Source organism: Bemisia tabaci, chromosome 6 (genome assembly GCF_918797505.1).
Source record: "Bemisia tabaci chromosome 6, PGI_BMITA_v3".
In the NCBI taxonomy this organism is placed as follows: domain Eukaryota; kingdom Metazoa; phylum Arthropoda; class Insecta; order Hemiptera; family Aleyrodidae; genus Bemisia; species Bemisia tabaci.
Window position 1 is genome coordinate 19,285,912 of NC_092798.1, and position 17,550 is coordinate 19,303,461.

Consider the following 17,550-nt stretch of genomic DNA (forward strand, 5'->3'; position numbering starts at 1 on the left):
AAAAACCATTTTTTAGCCCACCCTATTGGTGAAGAAAAATATGAAAAACCAATGATATATGTAACCATTTCTACTTAGGAACCTAACATACAAGAGTAAAAAAAGAAGGAGGAAATTATGAAAATTATATTTATTCTACAATGCATAAGGTTTAACGACATGAGATAACAATGGTTATTAACCAAAAACAGTTTTTAGGAACTGAGAGAAACTTAATTCCTGAGTGATGTAGACATATTACACAGATTTCTCTTGAAAATTATGTTTAAAATTATGTACATTTTTTTTAAAAAAAAGGTATATAAATGAGTATAGTAAAAAAGGAGGCTAAAATAATGAGTACCACAGATTGGTTGTATTTCCTGGTGCCTGAAAAGTGTTGTGATAAATAATGACAGGATCACAGATCGTCCATCTATAACATACAAAAGTTTTAATCATTGATAGAAAAGTTCAAGCAGATGAATTATTTTCGAGAATGGTTTAACTTTGAGAATATTCATTTTGAGAGATCTTGCAAAAAGAAAAGAAAGAATAGAGAGAGAGAGAGAGAGAAAAAAGATCCAGAGAAAATGCAATGGATTAAGGTAATACTTTTAGATCAAACGTCAACGCATCTTTTTTTTGTTCACCTTTCATTTTAAGGCATACCTCTCTTTTAGGCTCAACTCAGTACATCTCATGAGGTGCATCGTATAGAGTTAAATATTAAATAAAAGTGCTTAGTAGTAGTGGTAGTAAATTAAGGAGACCTTTTGTAATTTCCTTAGGTTTGAGGTTAAGTACTTCTAATTTGCATTGATTCACTTGATAACCGCTTTTAAAAATGTCGAAATTTTTTTTTTTACTTAATTGCTTTTAGATTCAATGTAGGCTTTAAAACTTAGTGAAGAGGATAGGTGATCATTTTGAAAATATATTAATAAATTGTGTAGTTGAAGCATCAAAATATCAGATTCAAAAATATATAGGCTTTAGCTCATCGCGGTATCAAATTTGGAGTTACTCCCCCTTCTGTGGGGAAAAGGGGGGTTCAATCCTGCGCTTACAATTAAAGCCCTACCTCCCCAGTCCCTAATCAACAACCAGCCCCAGACAACCATTGTTTGAGACCATCAAACTCCGTCACCAGGCTAGCGCCAGGCCAGAAATCAAACCTGGGACTTCTTGATTTTGGAGCCAGGATTACAACCACTTAACCAAAAGAACCAACTCATTGCTTGTTGCTACTATAAAGAACAATTTTCAATATGTTTGGCTTCTGTGCTTTAATTATTATACCTCAGATGCCACATGCATATAATGACCTACTACAAAAAAAAATGAGTAAATAAATAAAGAAGTAAATTCAAAATTAAATAAAGTGTAATATATATATATAAAGTCGCTTTACAACGCACTTCGGCGTTCTACGACACCCAAACGCCACATATGCCTGTCTTCCCAGAGGTTATCGGGCAACTGACACCGCAACATCTCTTCGTCAACGCCCTGCCGCCAACCCTTTACGGGACGTCCCCGTCGCCTCTTCCCAGGTGGTACCCAATCCAAAACTTGTTTGGGCAACCTCTCCTCCGACATTCTTTGCACATGTCCATACCAGCATAACTGCCTGGACATGACGTCGTGCACGATATCTTTCTCAACCTTCATCACCTGGCGAATTCTCTCATTACGGACACGGTCCCGTCTCGAAATGCCGGCAGATCGCCGCCAAAAATCCATTTCAGTTGCCCTCAACATTTCTTGCGTTCTTTTCGTCAAAGGCCACACTTCACTACCATAGAGCACGATACTTTTAACGATGGCGTCATATATCCGGTGCTTGTTTGCCTTTGAGATGCTCTGATCCCAGAGCACCCCGTTCAGCATCGCGATGGCTCTCCTGCCCTGGATGATCCTGTCCTTAATTGCTCTATCCATCCTTCCATCCTGATCAAGCCAGACACCGAGATACTTGTACTCATCACACTCTTCGATGCGCCGTCCATCCTCAAGCTCTATGCTTTGCCGTTGATGCGCTGCTCCCACGACCAGCTTCTCTGTCTTGGACACACTAACATCCATGCCCCATTTCCGATATTCTTCGACCAACTTCCGCGTCATGTAATCTGCATCTTCCTCATCTTGAGCTACAACGATCTGGTCATCGGCAAAGCATAGAGTATAAAGGGTCTGCCCATCAAGGAGTGGAACGCCCATTCCTGCAACCTTCTTCTTCCATTCCTCTAAAACGTGCTCTAGGTATACCTTAAATAGTGTTGGTGACAAACAACAGCCTTGTTTTAGTCCTTTTGTGACGAAGAAACCTCCGGACAACTCTCCACGACATTTAATTCTTGCTATCGTCCCGTTATAAAATGATTTAATTGCCCCCACAAGTCCTTTGCTAAAACCCCTTTTTTCCAAGGCTTCCCAAAGTTTCACTAACGGCACGCTGTCATAAGCTTTCTGAAGATCCACAAACACCAAGTGCAGCTCCTGGCTGACCGCCCTTTTCTTCTCGATGACCTGGGTAATGGTGAACAGATGGTCGACGGTAGACCTACCGGCTCTAAAACCAGCCTGTTCTTCGGCTTCCTGGCCGCTCCAAAACTCTTCGACCTTTGCCTTGAGAATTTTACCATAGACCTTGCTCAAGGTTCCTGTGACCGATATACCTCTGTAATTATCGCAATCTTGTTTACTACCTTTCTTATGACTGGGAGTAATCCAAGATTCCTTCCAATCCTTTGGTATTTCGGAACCATGCAAACAGTCTTGCATAAGTTTCCGAAGATGTTCAAATAGTTTACCGGTGCCACATTTTATCAACTCTGCCGGTATACCCCCAGGTCCAGGAGCTCTGCGAGTTTTCAACTCCCTCACAGCCTTCACTACATCTTGGAGCTGGATCTCCACGTTGGAATCTTCTTTAGTGCCTATGACTCCGCCTTGAAACTCGGGTCGCCTCTCCGTTAATAAATCTTTAAAATAGTCTTCCATCTTGTCAATTGGTATCGGAGATATGATGTCGCGCATTTTATTCCGCCGCAACCCTTTGATCACTTTCCAGCCTTCCGTACTTTTCCGACCTCCAAGGTAGGTATTTATCTTCATACAGCTTTCTTCCCAAGCCTCATTCTTCTTCCGAGTGATTACCCGACGGACTCTTGCTTGAGCCTGTCTGTACATAATTTTATCATCCAACTTTTGGGAAGAGAGAAACTGATGATACCTATTCCTTTTCACATTTATTTCCTCCTCTACCTCCGCATCCCACCAGTACGGTTTTCTGTTATCATTTTTTTGATCAGAAACCCCCAGGGCCTCCGCTGCCGCCGAGTGAACGCAATTCTTGATAAACTCATACCGCTCTTCCGTACTGCCATCGCACGCACCTCCTAACTTTTCATCCAGGCGCTTTGCGTACAGAGCCTTGACACTCGGGTGCTTTAGGCTATCGATGTTGTACTGAACTTGATGTACGCGTTGTCGCTCCGGTTGTTGATTGTCGCCTCGATCGTTCTGCGACACCCGAGCGGGAAAGGCTACATCCGCTCTGAGGAAATAGTGGTCACTACCGCAGGAGAGTCCTCTACATACCCTCACCTGCTGGATCTTCAGGTTTGTTACCTGTTTAACGAGCACGTAGTCAATGATAGATCTTAAGCCGCGGGTAGGTTGGACCCAAGTATATTTGTGAATATCCTTGTGTTGGTAGAACCCGTTCAATACTTTTAATTCCCTCTGCTCGCAAACGTCGATAATGCGGCTTCCGTTGTCGTTCACCGTGACTTCACCAAACGGGCCGACGATTTTACTGTTAACCCGGGATCCCGTTCTTCCATTAAGATCTCCCAACACAAGGACTTCTCTCCCAGGTCCTACCTTCACTACCTCCTCGTCCAGTTCTTCAAAAAACTGATCCTTAAGTGCGATGGTAGCATCATCATTGACCCCGTATACCCCCAAAACAGTGACTCTGTGACCGTGCATAGTTAGGTTCATCTTAATCATGCGAGCGTTGATGGCTTCCCAGTTCTTAATATTTTTTCGAAATTTTTTGCGGATCAGAATTGCGACACCCTGCTGTGCACGCTGATGTTTCGGCACTCCACTGTAGAATAAATCATAGTCCCCAAGGCTCTCTGATCCGTGGCCTTTTTTCTACATTTCCGTTATTACCGCCACGTCGATCCCCTTGTTCTTTATCTCCGATACCACTTCCGTCAGTTTCTTGGAAATGCCTTGCACATTCCAAGTACCAAAAGCGAGTGTCGTTTTCCGTAATCTAAGTCGAAGAGTTCGTTTGTTTCCATGGTTACCGAGGCATATGTTATTGGGTTTTTTGACATTGTACATTTTTTCCGAGGATCGGGGAGTCAGCCCGATGCCCCAACCCCCAACCTGGAGGACCAGGGTTTGATTTCGGAGTTACCTCTCCTAGACAGGTTGCTTCCACCACAGCTAAGAGCCCTGTCCACCCACCCCCTTTGAGGCAGGGGCTACCAGCTGGGGTCCGCAGGATTGCTAAACCTGTGACAGTACAGTCCCCCATACGGCCAAATAAAGTGTAATAAAATGATGAAAAAAGGTGACTTACATCCACATCTAGTTCTTGTTCTACTTGAGCAGAAGCCAGCTGTAAGAAATTATAACTATCTTCCTCAGAAATATCACTGTTGGCTGTTTCTTTATTGGAAATTAAACCAAGTTTTTCTAAACAGAACGATAAGGCAACACATCGATTACTAAATCATTCAAGCAATAACTTAAAAAATAGAAAAAAGGTCAAAACTGAAGAAAATGATTATTTCAAAATTAAATATTTGTTTTCTTTTACAATTAATCTATGTGTGAAGGGTTCTCCAAGATTATTAAGTAAACACAACTTAGAGAAAAAAGTTAAAGATGAATTCTGGCACGATGGTTGAATATAAATTCAGACAGACTCCTGTCTGAACCATGTCCTGTATCACAATGAATATTTTTATTTTCAGCTGGATTAACTTCACCCGTTCAACTCATAAAGTATACTGAGTTACTTAATGACATGTTTATCTGTGCTTTCTTGAATCCATTTAGTTTTGTTCATGAAACTGTACAATCGTAAACTAGAAAAAAAAATAATAAATAAATATACTTTGGACGTAAAAACCACTATTTCTAGATTTTTGTGCATTAATTTGAATTGAAACCACAATAGTCTACACATGTCTACAAAACTTTCTTCCTTTTTATCTTTTCAATTTGATTCAACTGTAGTTGCTTTCTCAAATCATGCGATAGTGCACTTGCTTCTGATTGGTCAAAAAGGGTCAACCCAAAACTTATTCTTTTCATAGAAGATTTTAAGTGACAAGAGAAGGGGATGAGAAAGAGTCGACTGAAATCACTGCCAACTACAATTAAGTTTATATAGGCACTGTATTGCTTGAAAAAAGAGCAAAAACTCATTACTTACCTTCTTCAATCTTCTCCCACACAGACTTCAAGTCTCTTTCCTGGACCAATGTTTTAAACTCGCGTAACCAACTGTTGTACAAAGCCGGATTTTCTCCCAGACAGCTCTTTCTTAGTGTTTTCAATGCTGCAATGACTTTCAATAAATCTTCCTTTTCTTTGATACTTTTAGCTAAATTTAGAATAACTTTTTTCAACTGATTACACACTGGAAAAAAGGATGAGATAAACAATTGATTCTATTTTTATCAAGGCAAAAATTGGAAAGTTACAAAGTTTACACATAACACTATTCTCCGCAGGTGATTTTGATTAATTTAACAAATACAATATAGGGAGAAAAAGGGAAATTTTGCTGCAGTAGATGCATGAAAAATATTTTGGCTGGTTCGTTTACCTTCTATTTTGTAACCAAAATCAGCGCTGAGCACTGGGTAGGGGATGATAGCGCTTACGGTGAAAAGCTACTTCACAATGTGAGAGGGAGGTGAAAGGGATGGGGGCTAAAATTTCCATGAGTAAAAACCTGAAATAAGTTCATAAATGATTGATTGTTTTTACACATATTAATATTTCTACCGATTGAGTAGAGGAAAAAGAGTTTAAAAATTGTCTCCTAACAAAATAAATTGTTTGATGAGACAAATGCAAGAGTTTGTTCAAAGCTGCATCACATGTCATTTCTCATTCATGGGAATCAGCTTCACCCTTCTCATCAAAAAATAAGATGAAAGAAGCCTTGATAGTTAGTGATGGTAATAATGGGCCTCTAGACGAGGTATGCATTAAAGTACTAAGCAACATGCTCGCTCTTCAAAATCCACCAAGAAAACGAATCGCACAACAAGTAGTCTAGAAACTACCACCTAAACAAGATATAGGTGTTTACCAATAACATTGGTTGAATGGCAAAGATACAAAAGACATAACGGTTATAACAAGTTCAGATCTTATCGAGTAGCCCATTTTTAATTACCATTATGTTACAAAAAATATTTTTCTTTCTAAAATGTGCTAGGATGTGAAAGTAAAAGTAGAAGCTAATAATTAACTGTAGATACCTTCAGTATGATCCTCTCCTCTCTGGATGAGCGTTTCAAAATCTTTGACAGGGTGAATGGCGGTAACTTGAACAACTGTTGGTTTGAATATAGAAGAAATTCCAGCAGTTTGCGCACCACTCGGGCCATCATCATTCACTTCTCCATTATCTGGTTCATCATCAACCTTCCCACTAGATAAGTTAAGTGTACAAACGAATCAGAAATTAATGTAGAACCAGTGATTTTCAACCGCAGCTTTAAAATGTATAATTTGGTTAATGGTATAAACAGTCCTGGACCAATTTCTTCACTAAAATTAGATCTACATGAATTACTTTGACCATTCCGGACCACTTCATATAGTGATAAATTGAAAATTTTCCCAGATTTTTTTCCAGAATTTCCCCAATTTTCGAGAACTTTCCCAAAACTGATTAAGTAACATAACACATTCTATCATAATATGTGATATGAGGAAATTCAGTTGTTTTAACTAAGAGCATCGAATATGTAAATGTTTGACAGGTAATAAACTAAGTACACACGAAATTCTTTGTGTACAGTTGGTTTCATGAAAACTTTATTAGATTAATTTCTTTAAAATTTAATCAAAGCATTTTCATTTTAAATTTTTACCCTTAAATTTGATAAAAAAAAAAAAAAAAAAAAACGAACAAAAATGCTTACTTTGTAGCTCTGCCCTTCTTCCATTGTTTTCTTTCAATCTCCACGAGCGGGAATACCTGTTTGATGTCTTCAATTACAGGTTCAGCTTTTTCCTTCAATTCATTTGGCAAGCTCGTCAGTTTTTCAATATGATCTGGGAGTTCAGACTGTGATGAATCCTCAGGGTAAAGAATTTGTTGGGCGAATTTATGATACATTAACTGCCGATCTGGATCATAAGTTTTTTCAGGGTGGAATAGTTCGTTATCAGGATCACTAAAAAAAGAAAATGAAAAAAAAACTTGCAATGTAATCATTTCAGATGTATAGGGCCATTTGAGTAATTTTGAATGACTTCTTGGCCCCCCCTCTTTCCTTAAAAGGGAAATGAAACATGATAAATTAGAGAAAAAAAGACAAAAATTATAACAGTTGGACTTTCAAGATTTTTCACTTTGATCTCATAAAAAAATACAGAGCTGACAAGACACATTGTGCGTTCTGGTAGCTTTAGTTGGGACGAGGGATTATGTTAAATCCGAAATAAATGAATTCTGAAGGATCTGATTATCGATGGCTGAGGGACAATGCCGCCTACCTTACAACTGACGATTTTACAGGACTGCAAAAAAACTTTGCCATTTTTAAAAATTTGAGGGTAAGTTTGAAATTATTTTTATACATTACAGAATTATTACAGAGCTCCAATAGAAAAAACTAAAAACATCAGCTTGCGTATTTTATACTGTAAAATGCGGCACTGTCACTGTCTCATTTTCGCCAAAATTGTCAGTTAAGGGGTATTGTTCCTTGGACATCTGTATGTGCTGGGACTGCATTGTTAAGATTAGGGCTGTGCGAGCCTGGTTTTTTGGATTCGAGCCGAGTTTGAGTATTTTTTCACTAAGTCGAGCCGAGTTCGAGCTTTTTCGAGCTTTGAAAATGACCCTCAAGCCGAGTCGAGCTCGAGCCGAGTTCGAGTACTCGCTCGAACCTAACCTAACTTTCGAGCCGAGTCGAGTACTCAATACTCGGCTCGACTCGAAATTCGAGTACTCGCACAGCCCTAGATACAATAATGACCAATCTGATACATATTTTGACACACGGCAGTAGCTTAGAACAGAGGGGTTGTAACTACATTTTTCTGTTTCAAGATACACATAACAAGACAACTGTATGGCAACTCTGTTGTTTGTGATGTAATTTGCCACGATCAAAGTTTTGTACCTGGCATCTGCATTGAATACTGCATTGAATACCACGTTATTACTATTTATACCAAATTGTTTTCCTTAGCATATGTAAATTTTTCAAAAAATGTTACTTACGACCCCTTTGCTCCTAAGTACTGATGTAAGTAGACCATTTTGCTTCGATAAATTGGATTCTTATTTGAAATGATTACTTTCATGACTTGAAACATTCAATTCTTCAGTTAATAATTTGAGAAATAGTGGTGAGAAAACAAAACTTACTCTGGGTTGTAGAGATCTAGTGTATCAATTAGTTTGTTGATAGCATTTTTTTGTTCCGAGGTAGGATTTACATGACTGAGAGACGGAAATTTTAATGTGATGACATCTCCAGCAAAGGGTAGCTCAATAAATGTTAGAACCTATAGAAATATACATAAAAATTTATTTTGATTAGTTTTATGTAACTGTAAGTCAGCGGTCTTATTCTGGCTGTGCAGGGTGCCTACGGAAGTTTGAAAGAGAAAATTCTGGACCTTTAGATGACTTTTTTTCGACTCCTCTCCGCCTTTTGGGCTAATCTTGCCATGTCAGACAAGACACTGACGAAAATTGAAAAAAATGTCAGCTACTTGCCAGATGTTGTGAAAAATAGATTTGCCAGTCACTTTCGATAATCCAATGAAAGAGACAAAGGCGAAGTGAAAATTTGATAATTTCTCCGAATATAATTCTAAGGGTTAAAAACAATTTTGACTGATTACACCAATCATGAATAATGAGACGGTCAGGTAATCAAGGACATTGAAGAATCCTGATGTGTAATATTTGACCATTGAGGTTTCTCATGTGCTCCTAACTAAGCCTCGGGAAACAAGAAGACAAAAACGGGCGAGCAATAATTTGAAACATACCTTTTTCCCGTCTACAACTTCAGGATACAGGGTGCCGATGGCAGGAGCGTTATTCCGATTATACACCCTCCTTACAATACCCACCAACTGCTGTGCCTCTAGCACTTTGTGAAGAGCAGCAAAAACAGCTCCCTGTAAAAGCCATTTAAGTATTCTTAGCTAGACTAATTTTTTACACACAAAATTGCTCAATCTAGGGTGAAGACAGTAATGTCAATGTGAAATTACGGAGAGGATAAAAAAAAAATAATTTGAAAGGGTAAAAGATCAAAAAAATGAGAGGAAGTCCAACATTCATTTCTTTTCTCATTTGAAAGCTGAATTTGGAGGAAAACATTAAGAATTTTTGTGATCATTGTTTTTTCTTCATCAACTCGCCACAGATCTTAGGTGCCAGAGAAATTGACAAGTTGGCATCTCATTATTGGACCTGTTTGAATCAAGCTACAGACCGCGTACAAAGGTGAAGTATGTCCCACCTTTTTGTTGGCAATGAGGTCGAAGCTTTTAAAGAGGTTAAACAAAAAACCATGAGAGATACTGACAGTTATTCAAGTCTTTCAAAGTTCCTGCTGCTGGCAAGCAATGGAATTCGATTAAATTTTTACCAATTTGTTCTGATGGACTTACAATATTTCAACAGAGATTTCTAAACAAGACCCAGTTTTATAGGTAAGTTCATGTGAATTTTTGAGGGGGAGGGGTCAATTTAGGTTGTAAAAGATCTTACTGTATTCTAGAAAAATTGCATACAATACACATTGATGGCTAAAACGCAAAACCACACATTAGCACACATATATTATCTTTGATCAAGTAAATTTAAAATTTGAGAGTGCGTAATACCGAATTTTTGCCACAAGTGAGAACATTTACACCATTCCCTTGCAGTATATATTTAGGAACATTTCTTTGTTTGGTAAAACCAATGAGCTTGAGAGATCTTGGCCCAGATTCATACGCCATTGTTTCACTGTCATGAGCTGAAAATTGAAAACAAAAACAAAAACTTAGAGGACAATGTTTAATACTTTCAATTTGTTTTTGAGAGATTTAATTTTGAAATAAGTAAACAACAAATATGAAAATAAAATGGATTAGCTACCATCTCACCGTTAAAATTGTGAACATTGGCGGGGGAAGGGAATACGGCCCACAGAAGAAAAATTTTCAGTTGAATGATTTTTGAAGAGTTGCGTTGAAATATGAGATTTTGACAGAAATGCCTTCCAATATTCTAAAGAATGAATAACACGATCTTATGTAACACATGATCAGAGGAAAAATTAGCAAAATACGAAGTAGATAAAACTTACTGGGAAATGGAATAATTTTATCTCCATAAACATAACTTTTGACAATATCTTCTGGGGCAACTTCTCGTTCATCACCCTGATCATCCACATCCATGTAAGCTTTAATATCCCTGTAGACAGCACTTTTAGGCTCCTCGGTTATCACCGCTCCAGCATTTGCTGTTCCTTCTGCAGCATCTGCTGTTCCTGCTACAGCATCAGCTATTCCTCCTCCTCCATTTTCGGAATCTTTAGCTAATATGGTTGTATTTTCAGTTTTTTTCTGAGTGGTCCATTCAAATCTTTCTTGCTCAGCAACCTAGAGAAAAAAAATACAAGTTTTCTCACTCAAGAGAATTGTTCGATATGAATTTCAACTTTTCATGGTGAAGTATTCTGACAGATTGGGAAACAAAATCAGACAGCTTAGATGCATGCTTTTTTAACACTACAGTATTATTAAAGAGGAAGGATTGAAGTTAAATTAACCATGAGAAAAAAAAACACTAAGAAGTGGCCTGAACTGTATGTAACAAGGTGGAGAAATGGTGCTAGGTCCACACCATTTTGCGGGGAAAACAAGGCCAAGAAGTAGAGAAGAATTAGAATTAGAAGAAGAATTAGAGTTCAAAAATTTAATTTTGACTCTATTTTAATTTTTGGAACTCCTTGGCTTTGTTTTCCCCCCGAAATGGTGTGGACCCAGTACCATTTCTCCACCTTGTTAACCATGAGAGGTGGGTTCATTTTAGCTGGAAAACTATGAATTAAGTCTTCATTGATTATTCAAAAGAAGTCCTTAATTCTGAGAAAATGACTTAAAAATATAAATGGACGCCTAAATAATTAAAACAGGGGTACAGAATATTCTTAGGAATAAAAATAATTTCAATCTCAATCTGAAAATTTCCTCACTCTTTAAAGAGGTCAGAGGTACTCATGAAAAGCTTTAAAGCATGGGTTTCATATTTTGCTGTTTCTTATTTATCCTTAAAAAAATTCTACAGTAAAATTTCCAATTGTCATGCCTCAGACAGGGATTGCTTACTGGACACTTCCCTGCAACTTTCATTCAAAAGAATGTTAACAATTTCACTGAAAAACTGAAGTGCCTTTAGTGTCTGCCTTTCCGATCATGATTAACAATCTAGACATCTACATCCTCATATGATGTCCCTGTTTTAATGTTTTTTTTAAAAAGCTGTTTATCTCCCCATAAAATTTTACCTAGACAGAATTTAATTTCATACCTATTGAAAAAAAGCAAAATATATATTAACAGGCTCATAAACATAGGTTTGAATTGAGACAACGCAATGTATCTTCTTCAAAAATTAAAAAAGCAAATCGCATATTAGTTAAGGAGATCTAACATCAGCGCATGGACAAAAAATAATACATTTTTAAAATTTACATGATTAAAGGAAATCGACTCACCATTAGCTTCCTATTTGATGAGTAATAAGTATACAAATTAAAATCTCAATGGTTGATCTTAAAAAAATTTAATATTAGAGCTGTTTTCTGCGCAAAATCTAGAGGGGAGGTAAGTTCATAAAGAAAGCCGGAACTAAAAAACTCTAACTCGCACAAAAGTATTAAAGGGGGGTAAGTTGTTCAGCTTCAATACGTACTTTAACAAACCAAAAAGGGTAAATAAAAATAATTCTACAAACCAATTTGTATGCAACAACTTCAATTTGAATGTCCCTGCCTATTTCCAGATCTACTCGCCATGCTGTGGGTCTTACAGATTTTCCCTTAAAGTACGAAAGGTGTGACAGAATATCTTCAAAACTGCATAAAGCTGAGGATTCCATACCATATGAGTTCATCTTTGATCTGATAAACAAAAATTGAGTAATAAGTATAATAGAATGGTTTATTTATAGGTACCACTTTTGTAAAAAAAAAAAGTCTTTAAGGGTCTTTTTTAGTACACAGTGCATTTTTAGCAAGGTTATTAAAACAACTGGTTTTTGTCTTCAACAAAAATTCTCCTCAAAGAATTTTCATAACTTGCATGATACTTTATTAATAATAACCGGTATGTATGGTATGTAAGGAGGTCCATGAGAGAAGTGACTTTCAAGTTTCGAGGCTTCAGCAATGATTTACAAATATTTTGACACTTTAAAGTACTCAAAAATGTCAAACCAAATTGGATTTTAAATTTTATGAGGTTAGCAGCTCAAAAGGCGTTGTCTTGAGAAAAGATAAGAACATTTGTAATCTGCCATGTTCGGGGCTGAAAATTTCTGCCAAATTAAAGCGCGACAAATGGCTTTTGGGCGCAAAAATTCACTGGATGCTCACAAATAATTATTTAGGATACTAGAGAAGTGCTTGTCATCGAAAGTTGAAAGTTCATTGATGAAAAAGGCACTAAATTTGTTTGTAACAAATAAATTTCAGTTGTTTTGAAGGATCATCAGCAAAAATTTATCTGATTATGGCAAAGTAGATACAAAATTCTAGTTAAAGATAGGTCTGAAAAATGAGAGGAAATTATTCCTAGAAAATAAACAAGGATAACGTACACCATGCTGGAGATTACAGCTAAATTTTCGTGCAGTCTTCTCAATGACCTTTCTTGGCTACTTTCAACTTGCTGAGAAACTTCTTGAATCTCATCAACGCCATAGCCACTAAAACAGAGTACCAACCAAATAAACCATTGGGGCTAAAAAAGCAAAATTATAAAACAGAAACAAATTAGGAAGAGTGAGGAAGAAAGCCAAAAAAAAAAAAAAAAAAAAAAAAGAATGCTTAAACAAGAACAGACAAAAGAAATTCCTTTCACTTTACGATCTTTCAACAACATTTTTTAAACAGAAACCATTTGAAACACATTTTGCTCAATTCTTGTTTTCTGGGCTTAAAATTTGTGTGGTCTTGGTGGGAAACTAAAACTATGTAAAGAACGAAAATATATTTCAGGCAGCAGTTTTTAAGAATAAATTTTGAGGGGAAAAAAGGAATGAAATAAGTGGGAAGCATCCGTCTGCGGTGTTGGAGGCACTTATCCCTGTGTTAACGAATTTTCATTGTGCATTCTCTGATCCTTTCCTTCGAGAGGAAATGTATGCTGTTCAACATGTAAAGAAACTGGCAATGGCATATAGTGTAATGCTAAGTTTTATCAATAACCGAGGATGGTTTTGAGAAAGGGGCTTAAAAAGCAAGAATACTTTTGTTCCTCTGATTAACTTATTAAGGCAAGCAGGTAGCAACTATTAAATATTAAGGTTACAAAACACATACAGACCATCAAACTAGGAATGGTAAAAGCGGGTTTGAAACAATTAGAAAAGCACCTTGCTTCTTTGAAAACCCTAATAATATTACTGAAGAGGAGCTTCTGATTAAACTTCTCAATTTTTTTACTTTTTTGAGGGTTTCAACTCAAGGATTAAAGCTTAAGACAATGTGTCTCTAGTTTAGGTCGAAATTAATCACAGAAAAAATTGGGAGCAAAGCGCAAAATAGTAACTTACATGATTGTTAATTCAGAGGCCATACTTTTTAGCTGCCGCAAAATACTGTTAGCTTGAACTGTGTCTGTGGCCCCAGCAAATCTTGAAATTACAACCATGTTTGACAGTTTAACACATTCATCAGACCTTGAGGAGAGAAAACAAATGCACAATCATAGCAACATTAGAATGCTCTTGGTTCCTCTTTGCAAACTGCAATTCACTTGGCCTTCACATGTTCACGTCAAGTTCAAGCGAGGGTACAAAGAGTCAGAGACGACTTGAGATGATAAGTACAGTTATAAGCAAAATTTAGATAAGGTGTTCATGAGAATACTTAGAGTTCCTTCGTTTTTCCCATTCTCAAGAGTGTTCCCCCGTTAAACATAATCATCCAAGTCATGTGGTCCGGAAGTCTCTGCACTCTGGACGAGCAGTGATGCATTGATATGGCTTTAAGGCATAATCGTACGAAGCGGCTCCTCAAATGTCATGAGTCAAAAGTTATGGCAAGGAGATGACCACTTCAATGTTTTTCTTAAATATAAGGATGTAGGCAGTGCCTCAATGCCATGCCAAAAAACTGAAGAGTGAATGATTGCGGCTGTACCTCACTTGAATGATAAATGAGTTTGTGACTGAATTTGTGAAAAAGGACTTTATCTTCCATGAAAAAATTTGCCGTAACTTTTTTTTAATGCAAACAGCAAGATAATCTGGCAACTTTTGCATGAACCTGAACCTGAAAGCTCAACAATTGAAGGAGATATGAGCCCAGAAGTCCAAAGAAAACATTTCTCAGGTTATAGAAAAACAAGATTTAAGTGTTTGCAAAGAGTTGAGGAAACTTTTCTCCCAGAAGATGAAGTCACTAATCCCTTCACATACATGATGGATTTTTAGACATTTGTGGAATGAATTTCTTAAAAATTATCTTTATGCTTACTGTTGTTCTTGCTGAATGTAATTTAGAGCAACAGCCATGGCATCCAGGGCATCTACAGAATCAATTTCTGTTGGTTTGAGGTCAGCTACCGTCTTGGCTAGCTGCCAACTTGCTTCACGCAATGGAAATGCAAGTTTGATATTTTCATATCCATCTTCTCTGGCATTCAGATCATTGAGTGTTTCTTCAGAATTCATTAGGATTAAACTCACCAACTCCTGGGACTTCGAAAAAATCTAAAGAGAAAAATAAAAATGGTTAACTTCATAGAAAAATAAAAACAACATTTTATTCGTGAAAACTGTACAGAAACTATCAATCATGAGTTCATTCATTCATAAATCATGGTATAAATGTAAATAATGATGTTTCTTTAGGTTATTAAAGAGCCACTGTATGTTCCTAACACTCATTAATTGCTTGTAAGAACTCATCGCTAACACCTTCAAAATGGTGAGATTGTATCATGATTATATTTTGAAGCATCAAGTACCTAGAAACAATATTTGTAAAAAAAAAAAAAAAAAAAAAAAAAAACCGATTGTTACTAAAGTTAGCTTGAGAAAGCTCCAGTCCCATTAATATTAATGATACAGCAGGCAGGGGTGGACTGGCCATGGGGGCGGGGAGGCGATTGCCTCCTAACAATTTGCGCGGAGGTCCCGAAGGGGCCCCCGCGGCGAATGTTTTTCAATAATTTTCCCCTAGTAATTTTGCAATTTTCCAATCCTTTCAGTCACTAAAAGGCCCCAAAATCCTTGAAAATTTGTCTCTTAGAGACATGTAAGGTCGCCTAAATCTTATGTAATAAAATGGCCCCCGAGGAATCATGAGAATGGGTTATTTTGAAGTTCGAGTACTGCAGAATTTAACTGAAATAATGCTTAAAATTGCGTTTAAAAAGTGTGATATTTTCAAAATTTTCCGGGGGAGGGGCCACCGAACGACAGGAGGGGCCCCCACATTTAGATGGCCTCCTAACTTTTCGACTACCAGTCTGCCCCTGACAGCAGGTGGAGTTGAATGCACTTAAAGCGGAAAAAAAAGTTCTATAATTGATAAAATACAAAAGATGCTGCAGATTGACTTCATAGTTACCTTTTTCTTGATTAATCCAATGACACATTCTTTTCCTTTCTCAAAGAAACTTTTGGATGAGGATGTCCCCGCGTTTTCTCCACCATAACCAACGTCTAATATGATGACAACTGCTTCCTGAGAACAAGGGCAATTGATGAATGAAATGAAAATAATTGAGTGTGAAATGATGAACATATCAATAGGTAGTAGAGCTACTACCACTTTTCAAAAAGTGGTAACTTTTAAAAAAAGGATAAGGAAGAAGCCATGAGGAACTGTCAATTTCCATCTGTTGATGTTCTTCAAATGTAACTTCACAAAAATAGCTCGATAAAAAAATCAGATCGGACGGCCGACTTTTCTCAAATCCTGATTTGACAACAGATTTTTCTTCAAATCCTGATGAAATCGGGATTAAATCCTGATTGACCTCAGATCCTGACAAAGTCGGGAAAATTCTGATGCTAGACACCCTGAATAGATAACAACATGACAGAGCTGTAAAGACTTGTTTTAGGGTTACTTTTAACGCACAACCAGAGAAAAAAATATCTTGAAAGAGAGGAAATACTCACTTGAATTTTCTTCTTTCTAGGTGGCATTTTTCAGTGTGAAAAATCTGAAAAGAATAGAAATAAAATTGAATGGATTAAAATTTTAGAAGTGAGAGGAAACTGTCGCTGTCTTGAAATAATGAAAGTGTAAGGCTCTTTAGGGACATTAAGTAGAGATCTTGAAATTCCATCAGCCAGTTTTCAGAAATTCCATGGACAGTAAATTTGAGAGTGGTAGAATTAGAAATATTGAGTCGTGCTGTAAAACCTTCCTCCTTGGAGAAAAGTGGCTTTCACTCTGAGTTTGGAGGTGTCTACTTTAAGGTAACTGAGACGTATTCTGTTCGGGACAACGAAGTGTCGCTGTTTCTTTAACTTGTTTTTCATTACCCGATTCTGCAGCCCGATTATTGGAACTGTGTCGATACAATACCTAAAGACATAGCCCTATCTTGAACATGCAATATATTACAATTCGATGTTGTATCGGGCTACTTAAAGCTTTCAATAATCGGCCCGCTGAACAGACAATACTTAGTAGAGAGATCAGTCACAAGAGTAATCACTTCATCATTACATAGCGAGTATTTGTGCCTCAATTGTGATAGGTATTGGCATGAACGAGGGTGTTGTTCGACGATAAACTTTGAGAAAAACTTGGTTCTACTTCTACATACCTGTACCTGGTTCTGAGTTTTGGGATCTTCTTGGACTGGCCGAGTTTGTTAGATCACTAGAAAGGAGCATGCGAATATAGCAGAAAATAAGAAGTGACAGCGTCTCTCAAACAAGGTATTCACTATTCACTAAACTTGGTATATAATTCACGATCGAACTAGAGACTTTTGAATTTTTGAAATCTAACTCCAACAAGTTCAATCCTGTCCTGTACTCATGCCGTGGCCATGAAATTTTGAAGGCGGCGCGCGGGAAAC

The 17,550-nt window shown here is 37.2% G+C and overlaps 1 protein-coding gene across 1 annotated transcript; it reads right to left on the reverse strand.

The window, feature by feature from the left end:
• Positions 1–115: 115 nt before the first annotated feature.
• On the reverse strand, positions 116–17,512 carry LOC109041368 (X-ray repair cross-complementing protein 5). The gene is made up of 16 exons (XM_019057712.2): positions 17,293–17,512; positions 16,637–16,680; positions 16,080–16,196; positions 14,982–15,217; positions 14,057–14,182; positions 13,100–13,207; positions 12,236–12,401; positions 10,581–10,878; positions 10,111–10,247; positions 9,265–9,396; positions 8,633–8,772; positions 7,176–7,430; positions 6,507–6,679; positions 5,447–5,653; positions 4,586–4,701; positions 116–415 (listed from the first exon to the last, which is right to left on the reverse strand). Exons 2-16 carry the CDS (start codon positions 16,661–16,663, stop codon positions 401–403), a joined length of 2,253 nt encoding a protein of 750 aa, XP_018913257.2. The 5' UTR covers positions 16,664–16,680; positions 17,293–17,512; the 3' UTR covers positions 116–400.
• Between the last annotated feature and the right edge of the window lie 38 nt (positions 17,513–17,550).

Bases quoted from the DNA above. Each gene is read 5' to 3' on its own strand.
- LOC109041368 (XM_019057712.2), bottom strand. From the start codon at position 16,663: ATGCCACCTAGAAAGAAGAAAATTCAA. The intron at 16,197-16,636 runs GTGAGTATTTCC...CCTTGTTCTCAG, and splicing joins CTAGAAAGAAGAAAATTCAA to GAAGCAGTTGTCATCATATT. The intron at 14,183-14,981 runs GTAAGCATAAAG...TCTCTCCTCAAG, and splicing joins TACATTCAGCAAGAACAACA to GTCTGATGAATGTGTTAAAC.